Source organism: Ambystoma mexicanum, chromosome 3q, assembly GCF_040938575.1.
Source record: "Ambystoma mexicanum isolate Mex_15411 chromosome 3q, UKY_AmexF1_1, whole genome shotgun sequence".
Classification (NCBI taxonomy): Eukaryota; Metazoa; Chordata; class Amphibia; order Caudata; family Ambystomatidae; genus Ambystoma; species Ambystoma mexicanum.
Genome location: NC_090926.1, coordinates 400401617 through 400428383, shown reverse-complemented (window position 1 = coordinate 400428383; position 26767 = coordinate 400401617). Strand labels below are relative to the sequence as shown.

The 26767-nt window shown below is 45.4% G+C and overlaps 1 protein-coding gene across 3 annotated transcripts in view; it reads right to left on the bottom strand.

Moving 5' to 3' along the window:
* The window catches only part of LOC138582632 (TBC1 domain family member 9B-like), a 1499720-nt gene that overhangs the window by 1092203 nt on the left and 380750 nt on the right, over positions 1-26767 (bottom strand). For all 3 annotated transcript variants that reach the window (XM_069654093.1, XM_069654091.1, XM_069654092.1), the window contains exons 5-6: positions 26263-26521; positions 24660-24867 (exon numbers count right to left, since the gene is read on the bottom strand). In XM_069654093.1, coding sequence (XP_069510194.1) covers positions 24660-24867; positions 26263-26521 — 467 coding nt within the window. The remainder of the gene's footprint in view (positions 1-24659; positions 24868-26262; positions 26522-26767) is intronic.

Here is a 26767-nt window from a genome sequence, read left to right as displayed (position 1 = left end):
GTTTCTGGCGCAAGGTAGCATCACGGCCCCTGGCCCTGTGCTGCATGACGCGCTACCAATCCTCCCACAGCTGAGATCAGCACTGTGGACTGCACAAAAACCCGAAATATATGCCAACCCTCTTAGGGTGCGTGAGGGCTACACCCTAGAGCAATGGAACCAGAGACCCACTCCTGCAGCACGCCTGAGTGCCACCGTCAAGGTGAAATAACTGTCAGCTAGTGCCGCCGGAGGCACACCCTGTGTTGGTCACCTAGGAAATCACTAATACAAGTCATAAAGAAAGTTGTGAAAGCTGCCTACCCTCAGGTGCTCCCTGTAGTCCCAGAGAAACAATAAAAGGTGATTACCTGAACCGTTATGGATCGCACCAACATGGGGAAGGATAGGTTAAAAAGCGCATCCACACAGAGCGAGATGGAGCAATATACAACCCCTGCCCAAACCTCCATACGGGAGCACACCAACCCTGGTGAAACAATGGAAACTGAAGCTGAACAGCTGTCTTTAAAAGATGTAATGAACGCCATTGCAAATTCAAGAACTTCTATGGAAAAGAAGATGGATGGAATATCCACAGAGGTGTCACTCCTGCGACACGACCTACAAAAGCTCACGGCCCGCACGGTGGAGGCAGAGGGTCGCATATCCGAAACGGAGGATGGCCTGAGAACTGTAAATCAACCACTATCTGGGGTGCTAGCATGCCTCAAAACACTGGAGGAACGAGTTGAAGAGGGAGAAGGCAGAGCGAGACAAAACAATATCTGGATCCTCGGACTGCCAGAAAAAACAGAAGGCCCGAGCATGGAGCTGTTCCTTGAACAACGGCTAGTGGATTTATTCGCCCCCAAAACCCTATTGAAATTCTTTTCAATATAAAGAGCTCACCGCATTCCAACAAGCAGGCACACTCCCGGTGCCCCACCACGCACAATAATAGCAAAACTCCTAAATTATAAGGACCGAGATGCCGTACTACAGATGGCCAGAACCAAGGGCTCCATTACATATAATGGTTCCAAAATCGCCTTTTTTCACCAGAGAGGTGCAAAAAGCGAAACAATTCTTCGACCCACTTAAGAAGCGCCTACACTCCCTCAATGTAAAATATGGAATTTTATTCCCGGCACAACTGAAAATCTACCATAATGGAACAACTGTGCACTTTACAGATCTCAGAGAGGCATGGAGCTGGGCAGAAAGTCATCAAGAGGGCGACTGGAGACCACATTGGAGACAAAACAGCGGAAGAAATCACTCACGACCAGAGAGAGCACCACTGGACTATCCGCAACATGAGCCTGAAGCACTACCTGAGGGAAATAATGACTGATAGGTACAGGCGAAATAATACAATACCAGATGTAACACAATGAGACGATAAGCCAAACGTACATCAAAACACTGCTAACGCTATGGAAGAATCTGCTGTCACGTAAGATGGCGGCTCAGGCCGCACAAACCCCTTCCTGATTGTTTTTACCTAACACGCAGAGAGGTAACGCTGTTGAGAGTTAATGTAGGAGTGTTGAGTTTTAATTGGTCTTAAGTTTGTAATGGGGCAACAGATGTTTCAGTTGGGGATGGAGTATAGGGAGGAGGGAGTTGGGTAGGAGTTGTTTTTTCATTGGTTTCCATACAAAGGTACTGTAATTACACCACGTATAGGCAAGGCAGAGACAGCATACATCCTGGCACCCGCAATACAGATATCTCCCGCAGGACACATGCATAAACTACAAACTCTAAACACCCAATGGCGCCGCCACCCGTAGTAGCTAATAAACGCCATGGAATGTCAACGGACTGGGGTCCAGCATCAAAAGACGTCTGGTGACGCAATTCATAAATAGGCATGCACCCGATATAGTACTCTTAACCGAAACATCTGGCTGGGACAGTGTGCAATCTCTTTAAAGGCATGATCCGGTAAAAAATGTTATTGTCCCTACGGGTTGGACATGTTTTTTTAAGCCTAAGTGGCTCGATTTTAGAAAAATTTCCTATGGACCTTACCCGAGTTTTCGTTCATTAAACGCACGCGAAAACAGGCACCTGGGCGCTGCCATTTTGTGATAATCCTATCATTTCCCCCATCGCCCTGGCTTGCCTGCTTTTGCGGCACCAAATCAAATCCCCCGCCCCTGAGCCTGTCATCAGCAGACGCGTACCGCCCATTTCCCAATGCCAAAGCACGTCTCGTGTCAACAATCGCTGCGCCTCAGCTAATGACGTGTCACCATGGAAATGGCAGGACGCCTCTTTCCTCAATAAGTATAAACAAACCGTTTCACAACATACAGCAGCAGATTTTCGATTCCATTACTCTCTCTGTGTTACTTTGAGTATTCTGTGACCCGTTTCTGTGCTCTGGTCAGCTACCTTCCCCGCTTGTAGCCCGTGTGAACACCTGTACCATCTCTATAAATGATTGTACTTTGTTTACCACACAATGGCTACAATAATGCCCTACATGTACGAGCCCGAGTATACCGAGCAGGAACTACTGGAAAGGGAAGCACACGAAAACGATGGGGATTCGGACAACAGTTGGGAGGACGATTCAACAGATGAAGCGCCTGGGCCTAGTCGCATGGACGGCGTCTCCACCTGGTGCACATGCAATCGGTGCGAGCTAATGCCAACCGAGGACGAGAACTGCTGCTGCCGAGAAAACTCGGGATGCCTGGCCTACATTTCGGAAGGCGAGCCACGACCGCAATGAATCACCGAGCTGCCAGACTTCAGGGCAGCCTGCCTCACACGGGCCGTTTTGAGAATAATGATGGTGCTTATGCGCAACTGTTCGTCCTCGTAATCCGAGTAACGAGTAAGAATACTCTGCTTGTCATGCCACTCCTATTTCATGGTCTTCTACTATATCCAAAATTATATATTCATCTCATAGTAACGCATGAAAGTCGTTCAATAGTGTGCATTGTCTAGATAGCATTTGTCTGTGCTGAATGTCATTAGTTACAAGAATTGTCATTGACAACAAACGCTTATTAACCTTTTAAGTGCCAAGGACAAGATATCTCGTCCTTGGGATTACCTCCACAGTGCCAAGGACGAGATAGGTTGTCCTTGGCACTGAAGGGGTCAATTAAGGAGAAAATGTTAGAAAGTATTTAGTGTTGCAATACTGAAATCACCAAAAAGGGCTTGGCACGGGGGGGGTAGGGGGGAAACTTATCTTGGTCATTTAAAAACAGTTCGTTTCATTCCTTTTCACAGGTGGTACAGGCTGGTGGCCTATCGTTCCTTTACATGGTGGCCCCACGGGAGGCTTGGACACCGCGTTCGAAGAGTGATACCCGCCTGTGCCGTTCGTGCCATAAGAGAAACGTTCCCGAGTGACAGCGGTCAGTACAGGGGATTTTCTCTCGCTGTGCTGCAACCTGACCTGTATAATCTTTAAAGTCTTGTATTTTTGTGTCATGAAAATAAGTTACAAAATAAAACACCACATATATTTTAACAACGGTTGTTTCGATTTTTTAAATGAATCAAGTGTGTCTCCATTCAAGGATGGACATCAGACATCTGTGCGCCGAATTGGTGAAGGTTATGGTCGCTGTGAAGCATGGTGGTCACTATCTATCTAAGCTAATATAAAATATTCTCGATAATGCATGCACTAACACTTGTTCAAAGTCTTTCAGTAGGTTATGTCTCTATAAAAGCCACACATATATCTATAATATCAATTAACATTGGATTATACAGGCCTTAGGTCAAGGGTCTTGACCACTATAATACACTGGTTGAAGTGTGGGGCTGTGCTCACAAGAATCTCCGGTATGTGGCATTTGTTATTGATAGGCAACGATATACTGCAGTAGAGGGCAAGGGGTCTCCATTCAGCAGTCTTCCTGTGCCTTATCTGCACGCCCCAGGCCCCTCCATCCCACCCACCCTCTATCAAAGGAGGTGCGCGCCAGTGGATGCACGCTGTCAGGGGCGCGAAAGGCAAAGGTGCTAAACTACATGTACACTTGAAAAGGTATCCCACGCCAAGGGGCCATCGGTCACATGGCCTCCTCAGACACCGTGTCCCAATGCAGGCCTCCCCTTCAAGCAGGCCGCCCCCCTAATACCACGACATACATACATCATTCATTCACAAACACACCCCAGTTTCTAATACTTTAAAAACCACTCGATATGTCTCATGAGAAGATCTTTGTGCTTTGCAAGTCAACTCCTGAACGTGCTACCTGGGAACCACTGAGATCTATGCTAATCTGCTCGTCGTCATGCTATCCGTGAACTTCTGTGACCGTTTCGAGCATACCCATCAGTGCGCTACCTGTGGCCATCCACCTATTCTCCCGCGACATACTGCTCTGCTTGCTGAATCCAACTGTTTGTTGGTCAAGGTAAGGCCATGTATCCTGGTCATATTTCGCAGATTTTTAAATTTCTATCTATTTGCGAGTATAGTACCCAATAGTGCTATGTTCATTGGTCTTGTTGCTATTGACTTGAATTTCCATTGCTATGCTATCAATAGATCTATTTATTTTCATCTGTGTCAATTGTCATCGAATTGCATCCTTCGGGGGTCCAGTCTATAATGTAAGCATGTTTCCTTCTCGTGCAAGACAGAACATCCAAGGGACGAGTCACATGTTCAGAGTTTAGTATAGAGTTTTGCATCAAATCTTTATTCATGAATATTGTATTATAATGTCGATATTTACTTTTCAGATTTGTCAACAATGCCTGCCTGTTCGATTAGCGGTTGCCCTTCGAAGACCCATGCGAAATCTGAAGGCACTACAATGCATGTGTTCCCGAAAACTGTTGATCGAATCAGAGAATGGGTCAGACATTGCGGATATCCACTGGATGAGCTTGAAAGTAGAGTGCAACAAGTCTTACAGGACAAGAGGGGTGATCGATACCGCATCTGCAGCCTGCACTTTTCCTCAGACATATACGCCACATCTTGGGTAACAAAGAAGAATAAACAGCGAACGACACAGAAATTGCTCGCAAACGCTATTCCCACTCTATTCGTCCACATTCTGCCTCTGGTGAGTCAAGTGTCCGGATTTAGCTTTAGGCCTTGCGGCAGTGTGTAGGTAGCCTAATGGATTAATTGATATTTTAGGTGTTGTATCCCTTGTAATACTTTCAATATTGATATGAGTGTATAGCTTTTTGAATAATGACATTTTTCAATAAATTCTTTTTCGATTTCATAACCCACAAACGAAATGTATATATATGGGAACAAGGAACTGCGCTATATTGCGCATTTTTCAAGTATTCTGTCGCCTTACATGGCTATTTTTAATATTGGCATTTCATTATCAATCAATAATTTACCTTTACAACTTCTTGACTCTCCCTTCAATCTGAAGCAAGAACATTCTACATCCTTGACGTGCTCGCAGTTATCAACCACTTCTAGCGCGTAACAGGTAATCTTGCTACGCTACAGACTTGTTTTATGCGTGTCAAGTAATAGTTTTATTCTATCGTGTAACTATTTTTTCGAATGCTTGGTTAGTGCTTTCCAATTGATATACACGTTAGTTACTGTCCACTGGTGTTTGTTTTCAGTTATAATTAGTGTTATCCATGCTAATGCAAGTACTGTCTTTCAGGGAGATGCTGAAGCGTCCGCCACATCTACAACATTTCTAGATGTTCCTCACCAGCAGGAGCTATGGATACTGACAGCTCCATCGAGCATCATCATCAGAGCTGTAATACTTGTCGTTTGATTGTTCTACGCAATGTTTAATTCGTGGTTAGCCATTGATATGTACCAGTGCTGTCGACCCCAAGTGTGTGTTATGTTTTGAATATTGTAATCCTTACTAATGCGAGTACTATGTTTCAGGCAGTTGATGGAGCGTCAACCCCTGCACTTGATGCAGAGCCTGACATTCAAGTAATTCCAGGGGAAGTGGAAGCGGGACCTTGCGTATATAAATTGGCGCAACAGTTTTCGGAAGTGCGCACTACATTTGCAACATCCATAGATATTCTTCAGCAGCACGAGGTATGGATACTGACAGCTCCATCATGCGTGATCATATAACGTGAATACATTTGCTAGAGTTTGTTCCCTATTAACGCAAGTGCTGTGTTTCAGGGAGACGACAGAGCTTCCACTACAATCACAACATCCCATTTAGATGCAGATGTAAAGGAATCGGTGAAATCAGTCGTTGAAATCTGCATATTTTGAGTTTCCTTTATTGTTTTAGACAATGCATCATTTGTGGTTATCTCTTTATATGTACCTGTGCCGTCGACGCCAAGTGTGTGTTATGTTGCAAATATTGAAAACCCTACTAATGCAAGTACTGTGTTTCAGGGAGATGCTGATGCCTCCGCTCCAATACAACCATTCATGGCAGTCCATGCGGAGCCAGAGGTATGGATACTGACAGTTCCATTGAACTACATCATCACTGGTCGAATACTTGTCGTGTGATTGTTCCAAACAATGTTTAAATCGTGTTTGGCTATTGAGATGTACCTGTGTGCTCGTCCTCACGTGTGTTTTATGCTAAAAATATTTTGATACATAGTAATGAAAGTACTATGTTTCAGGGAGTCGATGTAGCCTCATTCCGTGCGGTCTATGCGGATACAGAAAATATAGTCGTTGCAACGCAAGAGGAAAGGAGGACATGCGGAAACGAATCAGAGCTACAGCGTGCAGATGTTGAAGGTCGAGTCAAAAAAGTTGCAAAGAAAAGAAACCAAAAAAAGGTTAGTCACAAACAGTTCATAACTTTTCAAAAATGTTTGTGCTGGGGACTATTATATGTTTTTTTTCCAGTCAATTGGACTACACTTTATCTTGTGTTTAACGTGAACATCCCTTTTCCAATCTCTCCTCTAGTTACCCGTGGGTGTCAGAACTATACATACACAGACAGTGAAGCGAATGAGAGATGTTGCTTGCCAGACCATGTACACTATGGAAGAACTATTCATTGAGGCGCAGCGTGTTCAGGCTCGAGATGCCCCTGTCCAATGGCCAGAAACTGAATTTGCTGAGTTTGGAGAATACAGCAAAGTTGCATTGGACCATTGCTACAGTGAGACCGCACCACCGCATATTGAAGATCAATTCACACAATCTACACCCGCCAAAAAATTGCCACCCAAAAACCTGTCGACATTGTTGTGTTCTCCCATTAATGCTGGAGTAACAGATGTTGAATGACTGAGAATGAACCAGCAGCATCCATCGACTCATCAGAACTTGATATCAGCGATATTACTTTCCAATGTGTTGAAATCTCCACAACGTCACAGGCCGAAACAACGTTGACGCCGGATGACTATCTAATGAAAGAGAGCAAATATATTGTATTTGACAGTTGTTTGATGGATATTCTAAGTATGCTGAAATGTGGGCATTCCGTTAGAGGGAAAGTATGTGGGAAGCCATTGAATAATGTGACTCGTCAAATAAAAGGCAGTAACGTCAAAATAAAGGCCGCCTGTAGATTAAATCATATGTTCTCATGGTCTGCACAACCGATGCTGGGGAAAATGCCAGCAGGCAATCTACTGTGTGCAGCTGCATCACTTTTTAGTGGCTCCAGTTTTAGAAAGTTAGAGGCTTTCTTTCAGTTTGTGGGACTCCATTTCATTTCTAAAACGCACTACTACAAATACCAACATGATTATCTGTTTCCGGCCATTAGTGATGCTTGGAAAATTGAACAATTGTCTCTAGCAAGTACATTCGAAGGGAAACGATTCAGGCTAGCCGGCGATGGGACAGTGCGACAGCCCTGGATTTTCTGCCAAGTACTGCACCTACCACTTTCAGGACATGGATAGTAAGAAAATTGTGAGTTTGTTGGTCGTGCAGGTGTCACAATGTACATCCTCAGTGGCCATGGAGAAACTAGGATTTATAAAATCAGTGCAAGATCTACAATCAAGGGGAATGGACATCGAACTCATAGCCACGGACAGACACGTTTCAATTGCCAAGACAATGAGAGAGCAGTTCCCAAATATTAATCATCAATTTGACGTATGGCATCTTGCTAAATCAATCAGTAAGAAAATCTCGGCTGCAGGAAAAAAGAAAGGTTTTGAAAGTATTTTGCAGTGGTCCCAGTCTATCACAAACCATCTTTGGTGGAGCTCAAAAACTTGTGAAGGGTCAGTGGAAATACTACTTGAAAAATGGCGGTCACTGATGCACCACTGTACCAAAGTTCACCGCTGGTCAGAAAACCAACATTTCAACCAATGTGAACATGGGCCATTGTCCCCAGAGGAGGCAAGGAAGAAGAAGTGGTTGATTCCATCTTCACCGACACACAAAGCCATTGAGAAGCTTGCTTTCGACAAAACTATCAAAAGATTTGAGAGGACTGACAGAATTCTGTCACACAGGAGGTTTGGAGGTGTTCCACAATATGTGCCTCATGTACAGACCAAAGCGCTTGCATTTTAGCTATTGGGGCATGAAACATCGCACTCTACTAGGGGTCTTGCGGCCAGAAGAGGCCCACAAGTCGCACTGGAAGTATAAGGTTGTATTGTTTTTTGACCTTGAGAGGGTGTGCAATAACGTAAGAGACGATAAGGCAGAAAATTCTGAAACTAGACCGAGTTTCATGTTAGTTCAGTATACGAAAAATCGTTGTCAAGAGCACAGTCAAATTTACAGACTGCATTACGCAGAGACACAATGGACATTTCAAATATAATGTGAGTAAATCTTTAGACGCTTTTATATCGGAATGAAGAATTAATGAATGGATGCATGAATAAATGAATGAATGAAGAGCTAGGAAAAGAAAGGGAAACGTGTTCGTAGTGGACACATGGACATGCAGGTCCACAGGTCTCAACTATCTCGTTCCTTGGCCCAGCCACTCTTCCCTGCACTGCCTACTTGCACTACGGGACTGTCTGTATCCTTCAGCCCCTTCTCCCGGCACTTACCTTGCACTTGCCACCAGCTGGCCCTATTATTTATCTTGTATTCTACTAACCATGTACAGCACATTTGCCCACCTCTTCCCTTCCCCTTAAGCGATCTGAATGACACCTGGCCTAGTAGTATCGTTGTCTGTCTCCCCTTTTCCCCCCCTGCCTCGTCGCGCCTTGAAACACTTTTGTATAGGCGCGTTCCACATACCATATCATATATCATATCATTACACAGGCATGTAGACAAACAGTCGTTTCTCATTGTGTGTTGGCCTCGATTTATCTCGTTACTTTTCGCATTGATTTTAGAGACGAACATACTCTATTGAACTATCCTTGCAAGCAAACAGTTTCTGATCGGCCGTAATAAATACAATGAGTAATATTAATGAAGTTCGACTAGCGAGACTAATTATAATTTTTTTGTTTTCATAACAGGCATTTGATCCCATTCTGCCACTGCCATCTGTTTGAGACACTGGCGGATGGATTCTTCAGCAGACACCTGCAGCTTCGTGTAAACAACTGGAGCACGATCACCATATTATGGGACGATCGCCAAGGGCCCACATGCCCTTACGCTGTACTAGTGGCTAGAAGCAACATAACCTTTACGCTGGACTAGTGCCTAGTTGATGGAACAGCCTTGCGGTTCACCGTGCTTCCAAAGTGATTCTTTTTACGAAAATGAACACCCTGTGTACCATAAAGGAACAGCGCGCGACTCAAGATGAAACGGAACAGTTATTGCGGATACAGATAAAAGAAAATAAATGGCTTTCGGAGTTCATATGACAATTGCTGAATATTCTCTAAACATTTAATGTCAAATAAATGAACTTTAAAATGAAACAGCAACACAGTACATTTGGTAAAGTACAGTTTCACAGTTTCATATTCCGAATTGTGGCGCGCTGTGTTGTGAGTTGATCTGTGTTGGTTTCCGGGTTCTGTGTGGAGTCGCGCAGAAGACGACTGGGCGTGTTTGCCTACGCAGCACAGTAACGTCACGGAGAGAGGCGGGGAATATGAATGTTTTGATAATGTCAGGCTCAGGGGCGGGGGATTTGATTTAGTGCGGCAAAAGCAGGTCAGCCAGGGCGATGGGGGAAATGATAGGATTGTCACAAAATGGCAGCGCCCAGGTGCCTGTTTTCGCGTGCGTTTAATGGACGAAAACTCGGGTAAGGTCCATAGGAAATTTTTCTAAAATCGAGCCACTTACGCTTAAAAAAACATGGCCAACCCGTAGGGACAATAACATTTTTTACCGGATCATGCCTTTAAGAGATCCAACTACCACAGAGCGGTACATGCAGGCTTCTCTGTGGGAGTTAGAGGGATGCTGATCTTAGTCCACAAGAGACTGCCGCAGATATTGCAGGTGACTCATGACACTGAGGGAAGATACGTACACATAAACGCTACACTATGGAACCAATCTCTTGCGATAATGGCACTATACTCTCCACCAGCACTGCTAACCACACTACTGGCAGATGTTGCACCCATCCTCACCGCAAACACAGCGGATATCTCGATATTAGGTGGGGACTTTAATGAGGTCATGTACAACACACTAGACCGCACACATAAGGGGGAGGAACACCACAACTAACACCAAAACTGGCGACCTTTGCCTCTGCATTAGGCTTGAGAGATGTATGGCGCGACCTGCACAAAGACACACGTGAATACTCCTTCCACTCAGGCGCGATGCATCACTATCTAGGATAGACTACTACTTCCTACCAGTCCAGAATATCCACAAGGCACATAGCGTGACCGTACTTCCACGTGGCATATCCGATCACTCTCCACTAATGATAGAACTCGAAACAGAAAACCACGTCCTCTGCCCACCTGGCGGTTAAACAACTATTATCTGGGGTTCACGGACCAACAGGAAAGAATAAGCAATACTACCTAATACTTATTAGGAGTTGAATATGGGTTCTGTAGACAACCCCGGAACATTGTGGGAAGCTTATAAGCCAGTACTACGAGGAGAAATCCTCTCATGGACGGCAGCACTGAAAAAGGCGCATCGGAAGGAGGTCTTAGAAGCTGAAGAGGAGGTGATACACAGAGAAACACAACACATAGAAAATAACACACCCGAGACAAATAGAGCCTTGACACTAGCGCAGAAGAAACTGCACAATCTATCACTTGACTGTGCCAAGAAAGCGCATAGAGCCATGCGTGCATGACTCTATGAAACGGGGAAGAAAGCAGGCAAAATGTTAGCCTGGTTAGAGAAACGTGATGAGGAATATAGACAAATCGGGAATGTCAAAGATAGAAATGCAGAACTACTCTCGACTGATAGGGAGATAGCAGAATGTTCTGCGGCATACTATGTAAAGCTCTATAGCCCCCCGAATACCCCAACAGTAAATACTGCACTAGATGAGATCGCCCTTCCCTCACTCAACACAGAACAAGTAGACATGCTAGACAGTAAAATAACAGGAAGAGATATCAGCGGCCATTGCCCAACTTCAAACAGGCAAAACCCCAGGTCCGAATGGCTTCCCAGTTGACATCTGGAAGAAGCTAAACCAGGCAGACATTGTACCACACTTGCTCAACATGTTTGAATATTCGAGAAAAGAAGGGATACTCCCGATGGACCTACGCAAGGCCATCATAATAGTCCTACCAAAAGAGGGAAAGCCCCCCGACGAATGGAGTTCTTATAGGCCTATCTCCCTAATAAATAGTGAAGCCAAGATACTGGCGAAGGTACTAGCCAACAGACTACAAAAAGTAATATTGTTCCTGATCCACCCAGATCAATGTGGATTTATGCCGCAGAGGTCTACGAGAATGAATATCCGCAGACTACATTTAGCGCTGGAAAGAGCCCCAACCCTACAACAATCATTAGCATTATTGGCCATTGATTTTGAGAAAGCCTTTGACTCTGTCCACTGGGAAGCACTATAGATAATCATGAGGAAAATGGGCTTTGGGGAACAGTTCACACAATGGGTTCAATTACTGAACAATGCCCCCATAGCAGAAGTGAGGGTGAACGGCTGGCCCTCCTGCAACATCCAACTGTGGAAAGGTACCTGACAGGGTTGCCCACTATCGGCTATGCTATTCGCACTGATTGTTGAACCCCTGGCAGGTTTCTGAGAAACACACTCACGTGGTCTGGTTTCCTATGGAATCCAACATGGGAAGACAGGGTCTCTTTCTATGCGGATGACCTGCTGATTTATCGGGGGAACCCAGCCGTCTCTTGTCCAATAGTTACACAAATACTGATACAATACGGTGCTTTCCGTGGCCTGAGAGTGAACTGGAGTAAGTCAATACTCTTCTAGGTCAAAGGAATAGACTGCATACCCCCCTGAGGGCTCCCCAAATAAAATCAAACTGGAACAATTCCGATACTTGGGAATCCTGATTTCGAGCAGACTGGAAGACTGTGTGACCCAGAACTTATACCCAATTATGAAGCGCTTTGCACAAGATGTAGGCCATTGGGTGACACTACCACTGACCCTACTAGGAAGAGCGGCACTATTCAAAATGCTGGCTCTGCCCTGCTTTTTATATGTACTACAAAATGCCCCTCTACACATCCCCACGGCAGAATTTCACAGGATAGACAAAACTCTGCAGAAACTATTATGGGGAGGGAAGCACCCAAGGATAGCTTTGAATACCCTCCAACGCTCTGTGTGGTAGGGATCGGGCTTCCACACGTCCAAACATTACTGGGCGAGTCAGATGGCAGCTGTAAATGATATACTACACGGTAGCCCAGAATTACCAATATACGAGCAGAAAAGGCGGCTAGACACGGCATACCCCCAATTGAGAGTCTATACAACCTGGTGGGCCGCCCCCCTGCCAGTACGATGGTAATGCACACAACTCAAATATGGTGGGAAATACACAGACATATAGGGTGGGGAAATAAAATCACACCCGTACAACCCCCCTGGAACAGCGCCCACCTGCCAGAACTTAAACTACCTAAATGGCCAAACTTGGAAAAAGCCGGAATATCAATAATTCAGCAAGTGTTTCAAGATGGCAAAATCATACCCTTTGTTGAACTGTCAGCCACTCATGATCTCCCACCCACTGAAAACTACCCTCCCACACAACTGTCCCACGCACTTACCAAACAAATGACAAACCACACTGACCTGCCAGAATGCATGCCGATAGAGAGAAACATTGTCTTCTATAGCGTGAAAGCTAAGATCACGTCTGTGATGTATAATGCAATCTCTTCATTTGCCACAGAGAACTATGCAGTTTGAAAGCAAAATGGGAGAGCGATGTGGGCCCGCTGCTACCTGAGGAATGGATGCCAACCTTAATGTACCCCAGAGAGTCAGCAATATCCACCAGAATCCGACTTATACAATTAAAAATCCTGTACAGAATATACTACCCCCGGGTTGCATTATACCGCTGGGGCAAGATCACGGACGCCAACTGCCTACGCTGCAAACAGGAAGAGGGTACCTTTTACCACATCCTATGGCAATGTGCACGTATACAGCGCTTTTGGCAAAAATGCTGTGACAGACTGTCAAAGGTCATTGGCCGACCAATCCCAAACAAACCAAAACTCCTACTAGGGATTGAAGAAGAGGGAGAAATGTCCTGCTTTGAAAGATTATTGCTTTCAACGACAACAGGGCTAGCCAAGAGGAATATTGCACAACTATGGGGATCAGAGACCACCCCTCAATATGGCCAATGGGTAACTGACGTGGGCGCCTGCATAATAATGGAGCGCCGAGTCTATCAATCCAGAGGCTGCCATAAGAAAGCCGAGAAGATATGCCAGAAATGGGAGCAGACTATGTAGTATACAAGCAAAACGATGTGACTTTGTTATGCAACAATCACACAGTAAGGAAATGATCCAATCGGGATACTGTTATGCTATATGCTACTGTAGCCAAATCAAGAAGGGTCTCTAACCGCAATGTCTTACCGAATGTATTTATGTTATGTTTGTACATTGTATGATGTTGTTTTTGGAGTAACAAAATACAATAAAATGTGTTATTAAAAAATATTCATACCTTTCTACGAACCTAAAAAATGGTCCAGTGATAGAGGCTCTTAACAGCGATTATCGAGCAAATTGTGCAACTACAAATGCAAAATTGAACTCATGTATTAAAAATGATTTGTGAAGAGGATAATGCGATTAGAGAGTGAGCACGAGTTCAACAAGTATTGGCATGGCACACCAAATGTTTCTCCAGACTTCCATGTGTGATATACATATGCATGTTTATTCTTTTTATCTTTCTGTATCTTTTCGAAGTCTCTATTATCTTAACAGTCTCATTGAAGTAGGAGTACAAATGATGAAAATTTGACCTGGTGGACCATAATACCCTTGGTCACCACTTCTCTGCTTCTGACAACTTCTCTCCTAAAGCCATTGCCTGGATCACCTCGTTTCTTCAAGAAAGGGTTATGAAAGTATTTTCTGACTCTGCATGTGCCCATCCAAGTAACAAATTGTGGTGGCCCTCAGGGATCCTGCATCTCACCCACCCTGTACAACCCGTTTACAAGGCCATTGTTCCACATTCTGGACGCCTTGGGCATCACATATATGAATTATGCTGATGACACACAGGTCCTCATTCCCCAGACTGGTGACTTTGAGGCTGACATGGCTACCCTCAAGTTCATATACTCCACCATCCAAACCTGGTTGGCAGAAAACGGGTTGTGCCTTAACGGTAAAAAAAAAAAAAACTTCCTCCGGTCACCCTCAGAAAGTGGACAAACAATACAGTTCAGTCATAAGTGACAACATTCCCATCCAAGTATCAGAAGTTGTCAAGGCCTTAGGGGTCTACCTGGATTCTGACCTATCCATGAACAGGCAGTTCAATGCCATTGCATCTACCTCAGCTTACCATTCCAAATTGATAAACGCAGCCAGACCTTTCCGATCCAAATAGAATTGTCTCACTATCGCTAGAGCAATTATTGGGTCTAGGTTAGACTACTGCAATGCCCTTTTTGCAGGAACGTCCCTACAAAAACAAATCCAAATGCCATATTGTCCACAAGAACAAGTTACTTACCAACTGGTAACGTTCTTTCGACTGGATGTTCCTCCAATGTATTCCACATCTTTGACATGTAATGTCCACAGCTGTGCACTTCAGAAACCTTTTCGGCAGAGGGCGTCCTGCGTCGATGACGTCGGGTCGATGTACCTCGAAGGCCTCCGTCGAGGGCGAAGTCACCGGATGTTATAAATAGGACACATGGCGCCCATAGCCTCAGTTTAAGTTTTTTCCCACAGAACGTGTGGCACCAATCCAGTGCCTGCTTGACTGCACATAGCCTTGCGGAAACGTAAGCTGCAATCGCATAGGAAATTCTCCAGGGGGGCAGGCTGGGAGGGCGATGTGGAATACGTTGGAGGAACATCCAGTCGAATGAACGTTACCAGTTGGTAAGTAACCCGTTCTTGGAATGGATTGTGTACTTCAATGTATTCCACATCTTTGACAGACTCCCAAACAGTATCAGAAAATGGAGGAGGGAAAAGAATTTGGATTACACTATCAGAATGTGGAATAAAGAACCGCCTTACCAAAGGCCACATCCTGACCATGGATCATATCCAGGGAGTAATGTTTAACAAAGGTATGGATCGAAGCACCTGTGGATGCATCACAAATAGTCCTAACAGGAATTCCCCGCTGGAGGGCGGTGTAAGTAGCCACGTCCCTAGTGGAATGAGCTCGCAACCCTTCCGGAGGGTCCTTACCTGCCAATCAGTGACACTCTGTAATGGCGAGGATAATCCACCTGGACAAGTTCTGTTTGGCAACAGCCTGGCCCAATCGGTGTCCAGCATATCCCACAAAGAGTTGATCGTCAACTCTGACCCTGGACATCCTAGAAATATAAAAGCTCAGAGCTCAACTAGGATCCAACCTAGGAGTCGCTCCTCTTCCTTACCAGGATGAGGAGGAGGAGGATAGAAAGAAGGGAGAACCACCTTCTGACTCAAATGAAATTCAGATACTACCTTATGTAGAAAGGAAGGATGTACCCAAAGTACTACCCTGTCCTTGTGGAACACAGTAAAAGGCAGCTTATAGGAAAGTGGCTGCAATTCACTCACTCTGCGAGCAGAAGTAACCGCAACCAAGAACACTGTCTTGAAGGACAGTAATCTCAAAGGACAAGAGTGCAAAGGTTCAAATGGAGCATCCATGAGAAATTTCAAAACCAAATTAAAATCCGAAACTGGCACCTGGAAAGGGGACGGCGGTAACACATTAGTCAGTGCTTTAAGAAACTGAGAAATCAAAGGAATCTTAAAGTAAGAACATTCTTCAGACGATCGCTTAAATGTAGACAGCAACGTTGGGTAACCCTTAATGGTACCTATTTGAAGGCCCCTGTGGGCCAAAGAAAGTAAGAAAGACAAAACCATAGGAATGGAGCACTGAAAAGGATCAACATTTTGTCTTCTGCACCAGTCGCAGAACTTAGGGCAACGGTACAGGGATTTTGTTGCTGGCTGCCTGGCCGAAAGCAACAGCTCTATCACGTCACCCAGGAGGTTCCAGTCCTTATACCTCAACCTTTCAGATACCAAGGGTGAAGGTTGAGAGTCTTGACCTCTGGATGGAGAACCTGACCCCCCCCGCCAGCCCCTTCCCGACCGAGAGGACCTGCTCCTGTGTGAAGTCGGCATGGAGGGCAGATGGACATTTCTAGAAGGTCCGGGCACCATGCTCTCCTGGCCCAATCCGGAGCAATGAGGATCATGTGAGACCCAAACCTCCACAACACTTGAGGAATGACGGGGACTGGAGGAAACGCGTACAGCAGCGGGAATGACCAATCCACTACGAACGCATCTCCCAAGGCTCCTCTCGGAGGAAATTCCCTTGAGCAGAATCTCTCACACTTCCAGTTGGCACTGGTGGCGAAGAGATCCACTTGTGGGGTTCCCCAAAGGGCGAAGATCTCCAGAAGGACTCCCTGAGCCAACTCCCACTCGTGAGAGACCGTGCTCTGCCTGCTCAGAGCGTCCGCTGCTGCATTTTCGTCTCCGGCCAGATGAACTGCCGAGATCGGAATTACCTGCTGGATGGCCCAGAACCAGCGCTGCATTGGCTCTCTGCACAACGGGAGTGACCCTAACCCCCCCCCCCCTTTTTTGTTGAGGTAATGCATGGCCACTGTGTTGTCTCATGATCAGTACACTCTTCCCCTGCACAGACGGCAGAAAAGCGTTCGGGGCCAGCCTGATGGCCCGTAGCTCTAACAGATTGATGTGGAGTTTGGACTCTGACGGAGACCAACGACTGCTGGTGGTGGTCAAGTCGCTGGTATGAGCGCCCCATCCTGTGAGGGAAGCATCCGTCACTACAGTTACCTCTGGCCACGGTTGCCAAAACGGCTCCCCCCTCATCAGGTTCCTTTCGTTAGCCCACCACAGAAGATACTGGGAGACCGAGAGTGGAATCTGAACAGGATCAGACATCTTGCCTGAGAACTGCGACCACTGCATCTTGAGGACCCATTGCAAGGATCTCATCCTCAGTCTGGCCTCTGGCACCAGAAAAATGCAGGATGCCATGAGGCCGAGTAACCTTAAGAATTCGATAGCCGGGAGACTCTGGGCACGTTGAAACTTGTCCACCATCTGCACAACGTGATGAGCCCTCACCTTGGGAGGCGAGCACTTCCCCAAGGACGTGTCCAACACAGCCCTGATGTACTGGAGCTGTTGGGAAGGTGTCAGATGTGACTTCTTGAAATTGAGGGAGAAGCCCAGCCTTTGGAGGGAGCGGCAGGTGAGACCAAGGTGAGCAAATGCTTGCGCGGGAGAGCACGCACAGATCAGCCAGTCGTCCAGGTAGGGGTAGACGTGATCCCCCCCCCCTCGCCCGAGATACGCTGCCACCACCACCATGAGCTTGTTGAAGATCCTCGGGGCAGACGTCAATCTGAAAGGCAGCACCCAAAACTGAAAGTACGAGTCACCAAACCTCAGGTACATCCTGTGCTTTGGATGAATTGGCACATGAAAGTAAGCATCTAGTAGGTCCAGAGACACCAACCAATCCTGAAGTAGTTGAAGGGCCTGGAGGACTTGAGAAAGAGTGACCATCTTGAACTTGTCCTTCCTGAGAAGTTTCTTCAACCAACGCAAGTCTAGGATGGGTCTCAATCCTCTGTCTTTCTTTGGGATCAGAAAATAAGGCGAATACCAACCCTTGTTCCTCTGCTACAGGCACCAGTTCTATAGTGCCTTTCTCTAGCAGGGTCAAGATTTCCTGCACAAGGAGCGGATCCGGAAGCTTCAAAGAGATTCCCCGGTGGATTGCCATGAGGCTGCTTTAGGAAGGGAAGGCAGTAGCCGTGGGCTATTGTATCCAGAACACACGCATCCGAAGTAACGGCTCGCCACTCTTCGAGATGCTGAAACAGCCTGCCTCCAACCGGCGAACCATGGGACATGGCCTCATGACGGTTTTGGAGCAGCTGCGGCAGCGGCTGAAGGCAAAGAGGCAGCTGCCTGAGCGGCTTTGGCACCTCTATTTCCCCGACCACCACGGGTACTTTTACAGTGACCACTTGACTGGTGGTTCCTCTCGTTCTACCAAAGGAGGAGTAGTAACGAAAAGAACATCCCCTCCACTGCTGTCCCCTAGGTCGAGAAGGCGGAGGTTGGTGCACGGCTGTGCTTAAAGATTTCACAGCAGCTTTTGAGGTCTGCAACCTCTCAAGGCTCTCGTCAGCCTTGCTGCCAAACAAATGCGCGCCATCAAAGGGCATGTTCTCGAAGAAAACACATTTGCAGAAAAAACGGAACTGAGGCAATGGGCGCCGTGCATCCTAGTTATAACATCCGGTGACGTCGCCCTCGACGAAGGACTTCAAGGGACATCGATCCGACGTCATCGACGCAGGACGCCCTCTGCCGAACAAAAAAGTTTCCAAGTGCACAGCTGTGGACATTACATGTCAAAGATGTGGAATACGTTGGAGGACACAATCCATTTGAATAATGCCCTTAGGGCGGCCACAGGCATCTCCAAAAGGGAGCACTTGTCGGAAACCAGGAAGCAGGTTCATTGGGTCCCCATTAAAGAGAGGATAGCCTTCAAAACCCTTGCCCCGACGCATAAATAATTCCATAACCGGGCCCCGCTTTACCTTGCACAAAGAATAGTTACGCCGTCCTCCTCAAGACCCATAAGATCTGTGTATACCGACATGATCTCCACTCCCAAGAACCAGAGAGTCCGGGCAGGCGGATCTAGCTTCCTGGTCTTAGCAGCAAATCAATGGAACTCCTTACCATCCTACATTAGGAATATTGAGTCACATTTTGCTTTCAGGAAAGCAATAAATATGTTGTTGTTTGTGTAGATAGCTTTGGGTGCTACCCCCCCATGCTCACTGCACTATTGCCGTAACTGTGACAAACCTCAATGTAACCCCATCTGTTTGCATTCATTTTTTTGTGACTTTGCTCATACATTGCATCCCAAGCTCACTGTAACCATGAGCTAAGCAACCTATTGTAACAAAGACAAGTAACCCTGCTGTAACATATTCATGCAACAGCACCCCAATGCCCTAGGGCTGCTGGTGCGCTATACAAATATAAATAAATAAATAAAATAATTTCTTTAACCTCTATGGGCATGTCAGGCGACATAAAAGGCATGCAGAAAAAGATAACCAGGGAATAAATAACTATCTTGATAATGCAGTTCACCTGTGGAATAAGATGTATCAGCACATGAAAAAGGTGAGGGAGAGAGTCTTATGAGAATTGCCATGTCTTCTCTATCATCCCCTATGCCATGAACACAGTGAAGACCTTCATTTCTAAAGGGATGTCAGCGCATGATGCAAAATGCCTCAGTCATCTAGCAGCATGCACCACTAGAGGACAGTTTCAAGGGAGCTGGGCAACCTTGCGATGGAGATCAAGACAGTCATTTACATATCAGAATGATTACACCAAGACAACACAAATGAAGAAAGAGCCTGGATGGACAGACAGGATTCTTGTGTAACCTGCTGCAGGACAAGACTAGGCGATTGTTGAAGAAATTAAAAGAATAAACTGTTCTGACATGTCGGAGAAGACTGGAATGCCTGGATGCTGGGAACATTCACAACTGCTGATCTATGGACGAGTGAGTACAAACAGGATGGTAAGATGAAATGATGTCCTGTGCAATTCATCAGCTGAGGGAGGAAGCAGTGCAACGAGTGCACAAGGTGAATGAGTGCCAAGGACTCCAAACTGCTGACATGGGTGGAAGATGAAGCAGGCCCAATTTCTGAAGTCCCATTGGTTAATGCGACAATGTGCTTCCAAAGCAAAGGAAAGAATTACATTGGACATAAAAAAGGGTGAAAAAAACACCACTAATGTTCCAGGAATGAGGAGAGGGACGGCTGTCCTAATGGATCGATATTGGGCCTCCGGATCCAGAGCATAATAATAATAATAATTTAGCATTTATATAGTGATACAAACCCTCAGGTATCTTGAGCGCTGCTTATTATTACCCACGGTGTGTGGTGCTCATTTATTGACCTCGGAAGGATGAAAGGCTGAGTTTGGCCGTGTCAGCAGACTCTGTACAGATTTCAAAGCGAGCGCTCTACTCGCTGTGCTATCAGACCGGCATATATGAAGATACCCAGGAATTGGGGAGGAGTTTGTTCCTTTATATATATCCATGTTCCAGGTGATTCCACGGAGTGACTGAAGATTGAAGAATTTCCAAAAGTGGACGATCGCCTTAGAAGGAAAAGGTCAACAGAACTTCGGCGGATGAAGAGATCACATTATTTCTCACAAAAATCACTAATGGCTTATGAAGATATTCCTGACTAGAACAAATTGCTCAGCAGAACTGCAGCGATGTTAACATCCATGTTCAAGCCTGGAATCTAAACAGCAGTGAAGGCCAAATGGCTACAAATCACCAAATGGGAGCTGCTACAAACAATGGATGCCACTATAAAAGGATTTAACGTCATAAAGGAATTATTGATGGACATAAGGTCAATGACCCTCCAGAATAGATATGTCCTCGATATGATTACAGCAATGGAAGGGGGTGTTTGCGCCAAGATCGGGCAATCATGTTGCACATTCATACCATCTCATCACGGTGAGAACAGGACCTTGACGGAGGCCATATCAATGTTAATAGATCTACACATAAGAAAATGGTGGATGAGACAGAGGCCATTGGCGACGACAGCTGGTTTGCACTCCTGTTCTCATGGATTCCTTATTGGATGGCCAACCTATTCAAGTTCCTTGGAGCAATATTGGTGATAATCCTATTTGGATTCTGTATGATCAGAATAATATATGGACAGTGTAAGAAAACAGCCAAGAAAGCAGTAGGAATAAAGATTATGATTGACACAAAGGATGAACCAGAAGACAAGGTGCTGACCGATGATGCCATCAGAGATTACATCAAAGCAAGCATTGTGGCACCTGAAAGAACGAAATTCTGGTATCCAAAGGATCATGAATTACATGGGACGCTGGATCTATTGTATCCCGAATGGACAATGCAGCTATATTACCTGGAGTGTGGATGAACATGTTAAAACTGCAGGCACCCTGAGGGGGTGACGAAGATATGGACGCCAAAGAAGCACTTCAAGAGAAAATACAATGGAGCCGAAAAACTTGAAGAGGTGGTTGAGGACTCTACCAGAGGGGGGCATGTAGAGGAGCAGCTGTATACATCTGCAGGAGATCCCCACCCCACCTCCCTCTATTGGGGACATGAAACTGTGCCTTGCCTGATGCCAGCTAATGTACCAATACTGCAGCAAGTCTTTGGAAGAAGATATTAATTGAGACAACCGTATCAAATGTACCCTCGAAGTGACGACAACTTGCAGAAGGAACTCCCTGAAGATATATGAGAAAGAGCTAAGCAAATGACTGATGACATCATAAGAAAGCGTGTATGACGTCTTGAGTTATTGACTGAAGATAATGTATGGATCCTGAAGAAACCAGTGACGAAGTAAAGAACCGAGAGAACTCTCAAGTGTAAAAGAAGATTACACGTGCACAAAGTGCTGCAGAACATTTTTTCAATTACTGTACTGCCGCTGAAACGCAAGGTAGATCAAGTCATCATAGAAGCTAGCTATGAATAGTGAATAGAATGCAGGCGAAGCTGCCATTGTACGGAAACTGGACATTGGTATCATGAATTAAGTAAGCCAAATACCATGAAGGGTGAGTGGAAAACTGTGTCGCAGCAGAATAATAGGCTCATGGAGCTGCAGGGCGAGGCTGTCTGGCCTTAAGTCAAGATCCTAGAAATCGAGGTCAGCTATCTACGCTGAAGAATGAGTGTGCGGAGGATTAATCTTCTCACGTTAAGGTGCAAGAAGGAACACAAAGGATGCCAGGTTTTAATTCATTTAGAGCATTTAAAAGTTGCAAAATGGACCAGATCTTGGTCTCCTGTCACGTGAGCGAAGGATGGAAATAGAGCTTGAACTTGGAGTTCCAGACACGATAGCGATTGCCCTCACTCCTGTGCATTCCCAAAGACCAGAATACTCCACAAGGCCAAGTACAAAGACAATTTCATGGTAGAAGGCATGGGTGGTGAGAGATGCTGGGCTAATTGGGTATGAGGTAGCTTCATGTCCTATCTCCCTGCACCTGGATCTGGGCTTACATGCTGCTAAATGAACTGGATGTTCCAGACATGGCACAAATGTGCCAACCAATTGTATTAGTCCATATAATAAAGGACCTTATAGATTGTAAGACCAAGGAGAAACTATACCGAATGTTTCTAAAGTGACATGTTTTAAAAGGTAGGCATAAATTGTCCACGTGATAAAGGACAGCCAATAACAATCCTAGCTCTTATTCAAATGTGTATCTAGAGGTTTCCCTTAACCATTCCGACCCTTGATCGATTTTTCACTATTGCCACGTAGTAGGACGTCGCTCAGATACATATTCTAGTACAAGTACTGTATTTTTTGTGGAGATCATTGAGAGACTGAGCGTACGTCTGTTGATGTTCGCTGTAAGATCCCTGTTTTAGATCATTGTTAATAAAACAGTACTTTGACATCTTCTTGAGTTGGTTCGGTTATTTGGACTCAGAATTACTCTGGTGTAATCCCATCCATTACCATACGCATGTTCCAAAGGGCCATAAACTCAGACCTGTCAGGAACTTTTCATTACAGATAACTGTGAAGCCAGCGATACAGAGTAGCAGAGTGCTCCAGGGAAAGCAAGTAGCCCACTCGAAAGTCCCAGCGAAAGGTGAATTGTTTGATATAAAGCGACAAAGTGAATGAACTCTAAAATGCATAATGATTTTAATCCCAACAACAGGGGAAGTCACAAGGTGAATGTTGAACTTTTGTGCTTTTGATACTGAACTACCCACACCAAGAGACACTGGGGCAAATAACACATAGTTCCAATCTAAAGGGTAAGTCGAAGTGCTCCTGCAGAGGTCTATAGCAAAATCCTCCCACATTTGACAGTCTTCGACATCAAGAAAAGGTTAGAGCCTGACTGAGGGGGACCGGAAGTGTGATAAGTTAGGGCAAGGGAACCCCTAACAAACGTGCATTAAGCTTGGGAAAGAGAACCCCTACAAATGCTGTGATTGAAAGGTCTAAGCCCGATCAAGTGAGACCTACGTGAACATTTTGTTGAACTATTAACTTTTTGTTGAACTGTGAAAGAACTGGTGAAAGCTGAAATAAGTGATTTGATGTGGATGGCCAAACAGGCCTCGATCCATGTTTTTGGAACTGCCTTTGTTTTGAGAAACTGAGCCAGAGTGTGTCTTCCCGCCTTACTCCGTCCAACGTGGGAAAAAGAGCTAACTCAGCTACATTGATTCTTTATGTTACAACACCGATTTACCTTTGCATACATATTCCGTTTTACACATTTTCTGTATAAGAGATAGGGCAGACATTAGGTTTTGGTAGTATAAGCCTTGTTTGATTTGACAGACTGACTAGGACAGTGTTTCTTCATGATTTTGGTGGTAGAGACTACTCCCATCCTAGCTATAGGGTTAAAGTAGGAGTTTTTCCAAACCACGAAAATTGAATGAAGGTTTTCAAATTGAATCTATTGTGTTAGTGTCATACTTGTGATACCATGTCTCCCATACACTAAGTATTCCTTACACAGCTGTCCATTCATACACACATCATCAATGTCAAATGGTACTTCCAATCAAAAGGAGGACTGGGGACAGGAGTTCAATCTATCTGAGGCAAGGATAGTTATAGCAAGCAATAACTCATGTTAAAAAGCAAGGCTCTCTTCCTAGTCATCCCAAAAAGTGTATACATTTTTTGTCAATCACTGCAAGTAAAGAGAATACCTTTGAGTCAATTGTCAAGAACAAAAAGAACTTCAGGGCAATCATTCATAAACTGGGACAGGTCTCCTGTGTATAATAAGGCACATGCGTGATCTTCTGAGAGCCAAGACAATGACTTGCTGTCATTTAGAGGAAAGGACAGGTTTTCAAATCAAGCATATAAAACGGAGAAAGGAACTTTCATTTAGTACAGAACTTTGTCACTCATTTAGAGGTGGTGTAAATGGGAGCCATGAACAGGCCTATGTGCAAATCCCAAGCAGACACACAGTGCTCTCCCTGTGCCCTCCTCACCTCACGCAAGGGGATGATCAGGTTGCAGGCCTCCTCTTCTTTACTGGAAAAGCAGATGTAGTTATTCGAGACAAACATCTGACCAGGAATGTGCATCTTGCTGAAGGGGGTCCAAAGGGTGCAGTCCGTGTGTCCATCCAAACGCTCATCCTTGGGCAAGCGGAAGGTTGCCCTGTAACGCTCATTCTTGGCACGGGCGTCAAGGTCTCTAAAGAGGGAGGATGTTCAAAAAAATGTGGAGGTGTAAGGTGTGAGAGAAATCATCATGATAAAATAAGGGTGATCATTGGGGGAAGATATGGCAAAAAAGAGGCAAAAGCAAGAGCTTTGGAAGAGAAAAGTAAGGACAAACACGGTGCCCTGGAAGGAAGAGTATAAAGGACATAAGGACAATAGTTAAAGGAAATGAGAGGAGAATACCGGTGGGTATGGGGAGTGCAACACGGAATATAGGATTGGACACAGAAGAGAAGGGCAATGAGGGCATAAGAGCGATAAAATGCACAAATGTGCAAGAGCACATAGAAGTGAATAAGGGAGATGAGATGTGAGGGGAGAAAGGAAAAGGAAACATTAGGATAAGAGCAGGTAATGGAACAAATGGGATAAGGAAGTAAAAGTAGAGAATAAAGGATGAAGTAAAGAACTTAGCCAAAATCATGTCCCTACTGCAAACCAAGCCATCATGATATTATTATGCAAGCCCAACACCATTTCTGAAATGAGGCCTACCCAGTTCCAATAAATGTCAAGCCCATCTGTAATTAGCCCTCTACTCTCCTTTCTCCACTCAATTCTCCTTCCCCTCGCCACTCTATCAACTCTCTCCACTCTACGCTCCCTTTTGCTACCCTGTCTCTTCATCTTTTCCTCACCCCTCTCTTCCATCTACACCTCTGTGCCCTAATCTCGCCATACTCTCTCCCCCAACTGCATCCTTCTGCTTCTCTTTCTCACTCTCTCCTATTCTCCTCTCCCCTACTCCCATCTCCACTACTCTCTTGTGCACTCACGTTATACACACATACCAACACCCCCCCCACACACACACACACACACCACCTCACACATACCCCATACACTACCCACAACTGGCACCACTCTCTCACAATCCATAGCACACCTGTTCTCTGCTCCAACTCTGCCACCAACTCTTCGGCACTCTGTTGAACCGCCGTCCTCTGCCTGGTCTCCGAGTCCACCTCCACGCCTACGGACCTCTGCCTGCAACCGAGAGTCTGCCTTCCATTCACTGCCTTTATATACTGTCCCCTTCCTGATTCCAACTCCCCTGCCCCTTTCTATTGGTTCCAGTGCTCACTTGAGTTTATAGTTCGGCAAATCCTTAACCAGCTGTATGATAAAAAGGGAAAAAATGCATTGCTTCCACCTGGGATACCACTGGGTTTCTGGTGCACACTACACCTTTTCATAACATTTGATTTTGCACCTAGTTCTGCACAGACAAATGAGGAATCCCTATATCTAATGGATAGCATGTACAGTAAGGGTGGGATTGTGCCTCTTAATTCCTAAAACAGACAAAATGTCCTTCCCAAAGCCCCACTTCAGATTCCCCAAATGAATAAAGGTGGCCTTGTACCTCTTAAGGGCGGAGATGTTCTTAAGCTGGCGGGTAGGCTTGGGCAGACACTTGTCTTCCAGAAAGCCCTCATTGTCCAGAAGTTGCCGCATGGCAATGGTGGCCAGTTGCTCCATAAGCTTGAAGGTCTCATTGATGTTTAGGAACATGGAGAAGTAGAGCTCACTGTCCCGGGTACGCACCTTGATGCATTCTGGGAAGAGCATAGTTGCATTCTTATCCAGCTGTGTTACATCCAGCCACTGAACGACCAGTGTTACTGCCGGGAGGAGAAAAGAGTTGGACAAAATTAGAGAATGACTTCAAAGAAACTAGGATGACAGCAGAGGGATAGATCACGGTGGGATAACAAGTACAGCATTTTCCATTTATTATAAAAGGTTTAATTAAGCACAGATCAGGAAAGCTCTAGTGCAGGAACTCTGAATAAAATGATCTGTTCCCCCTAAACCAAAACAAAATTCATACTGAGGGATCTGCCGTCACAGGTCTGCCCTGTAAGCAT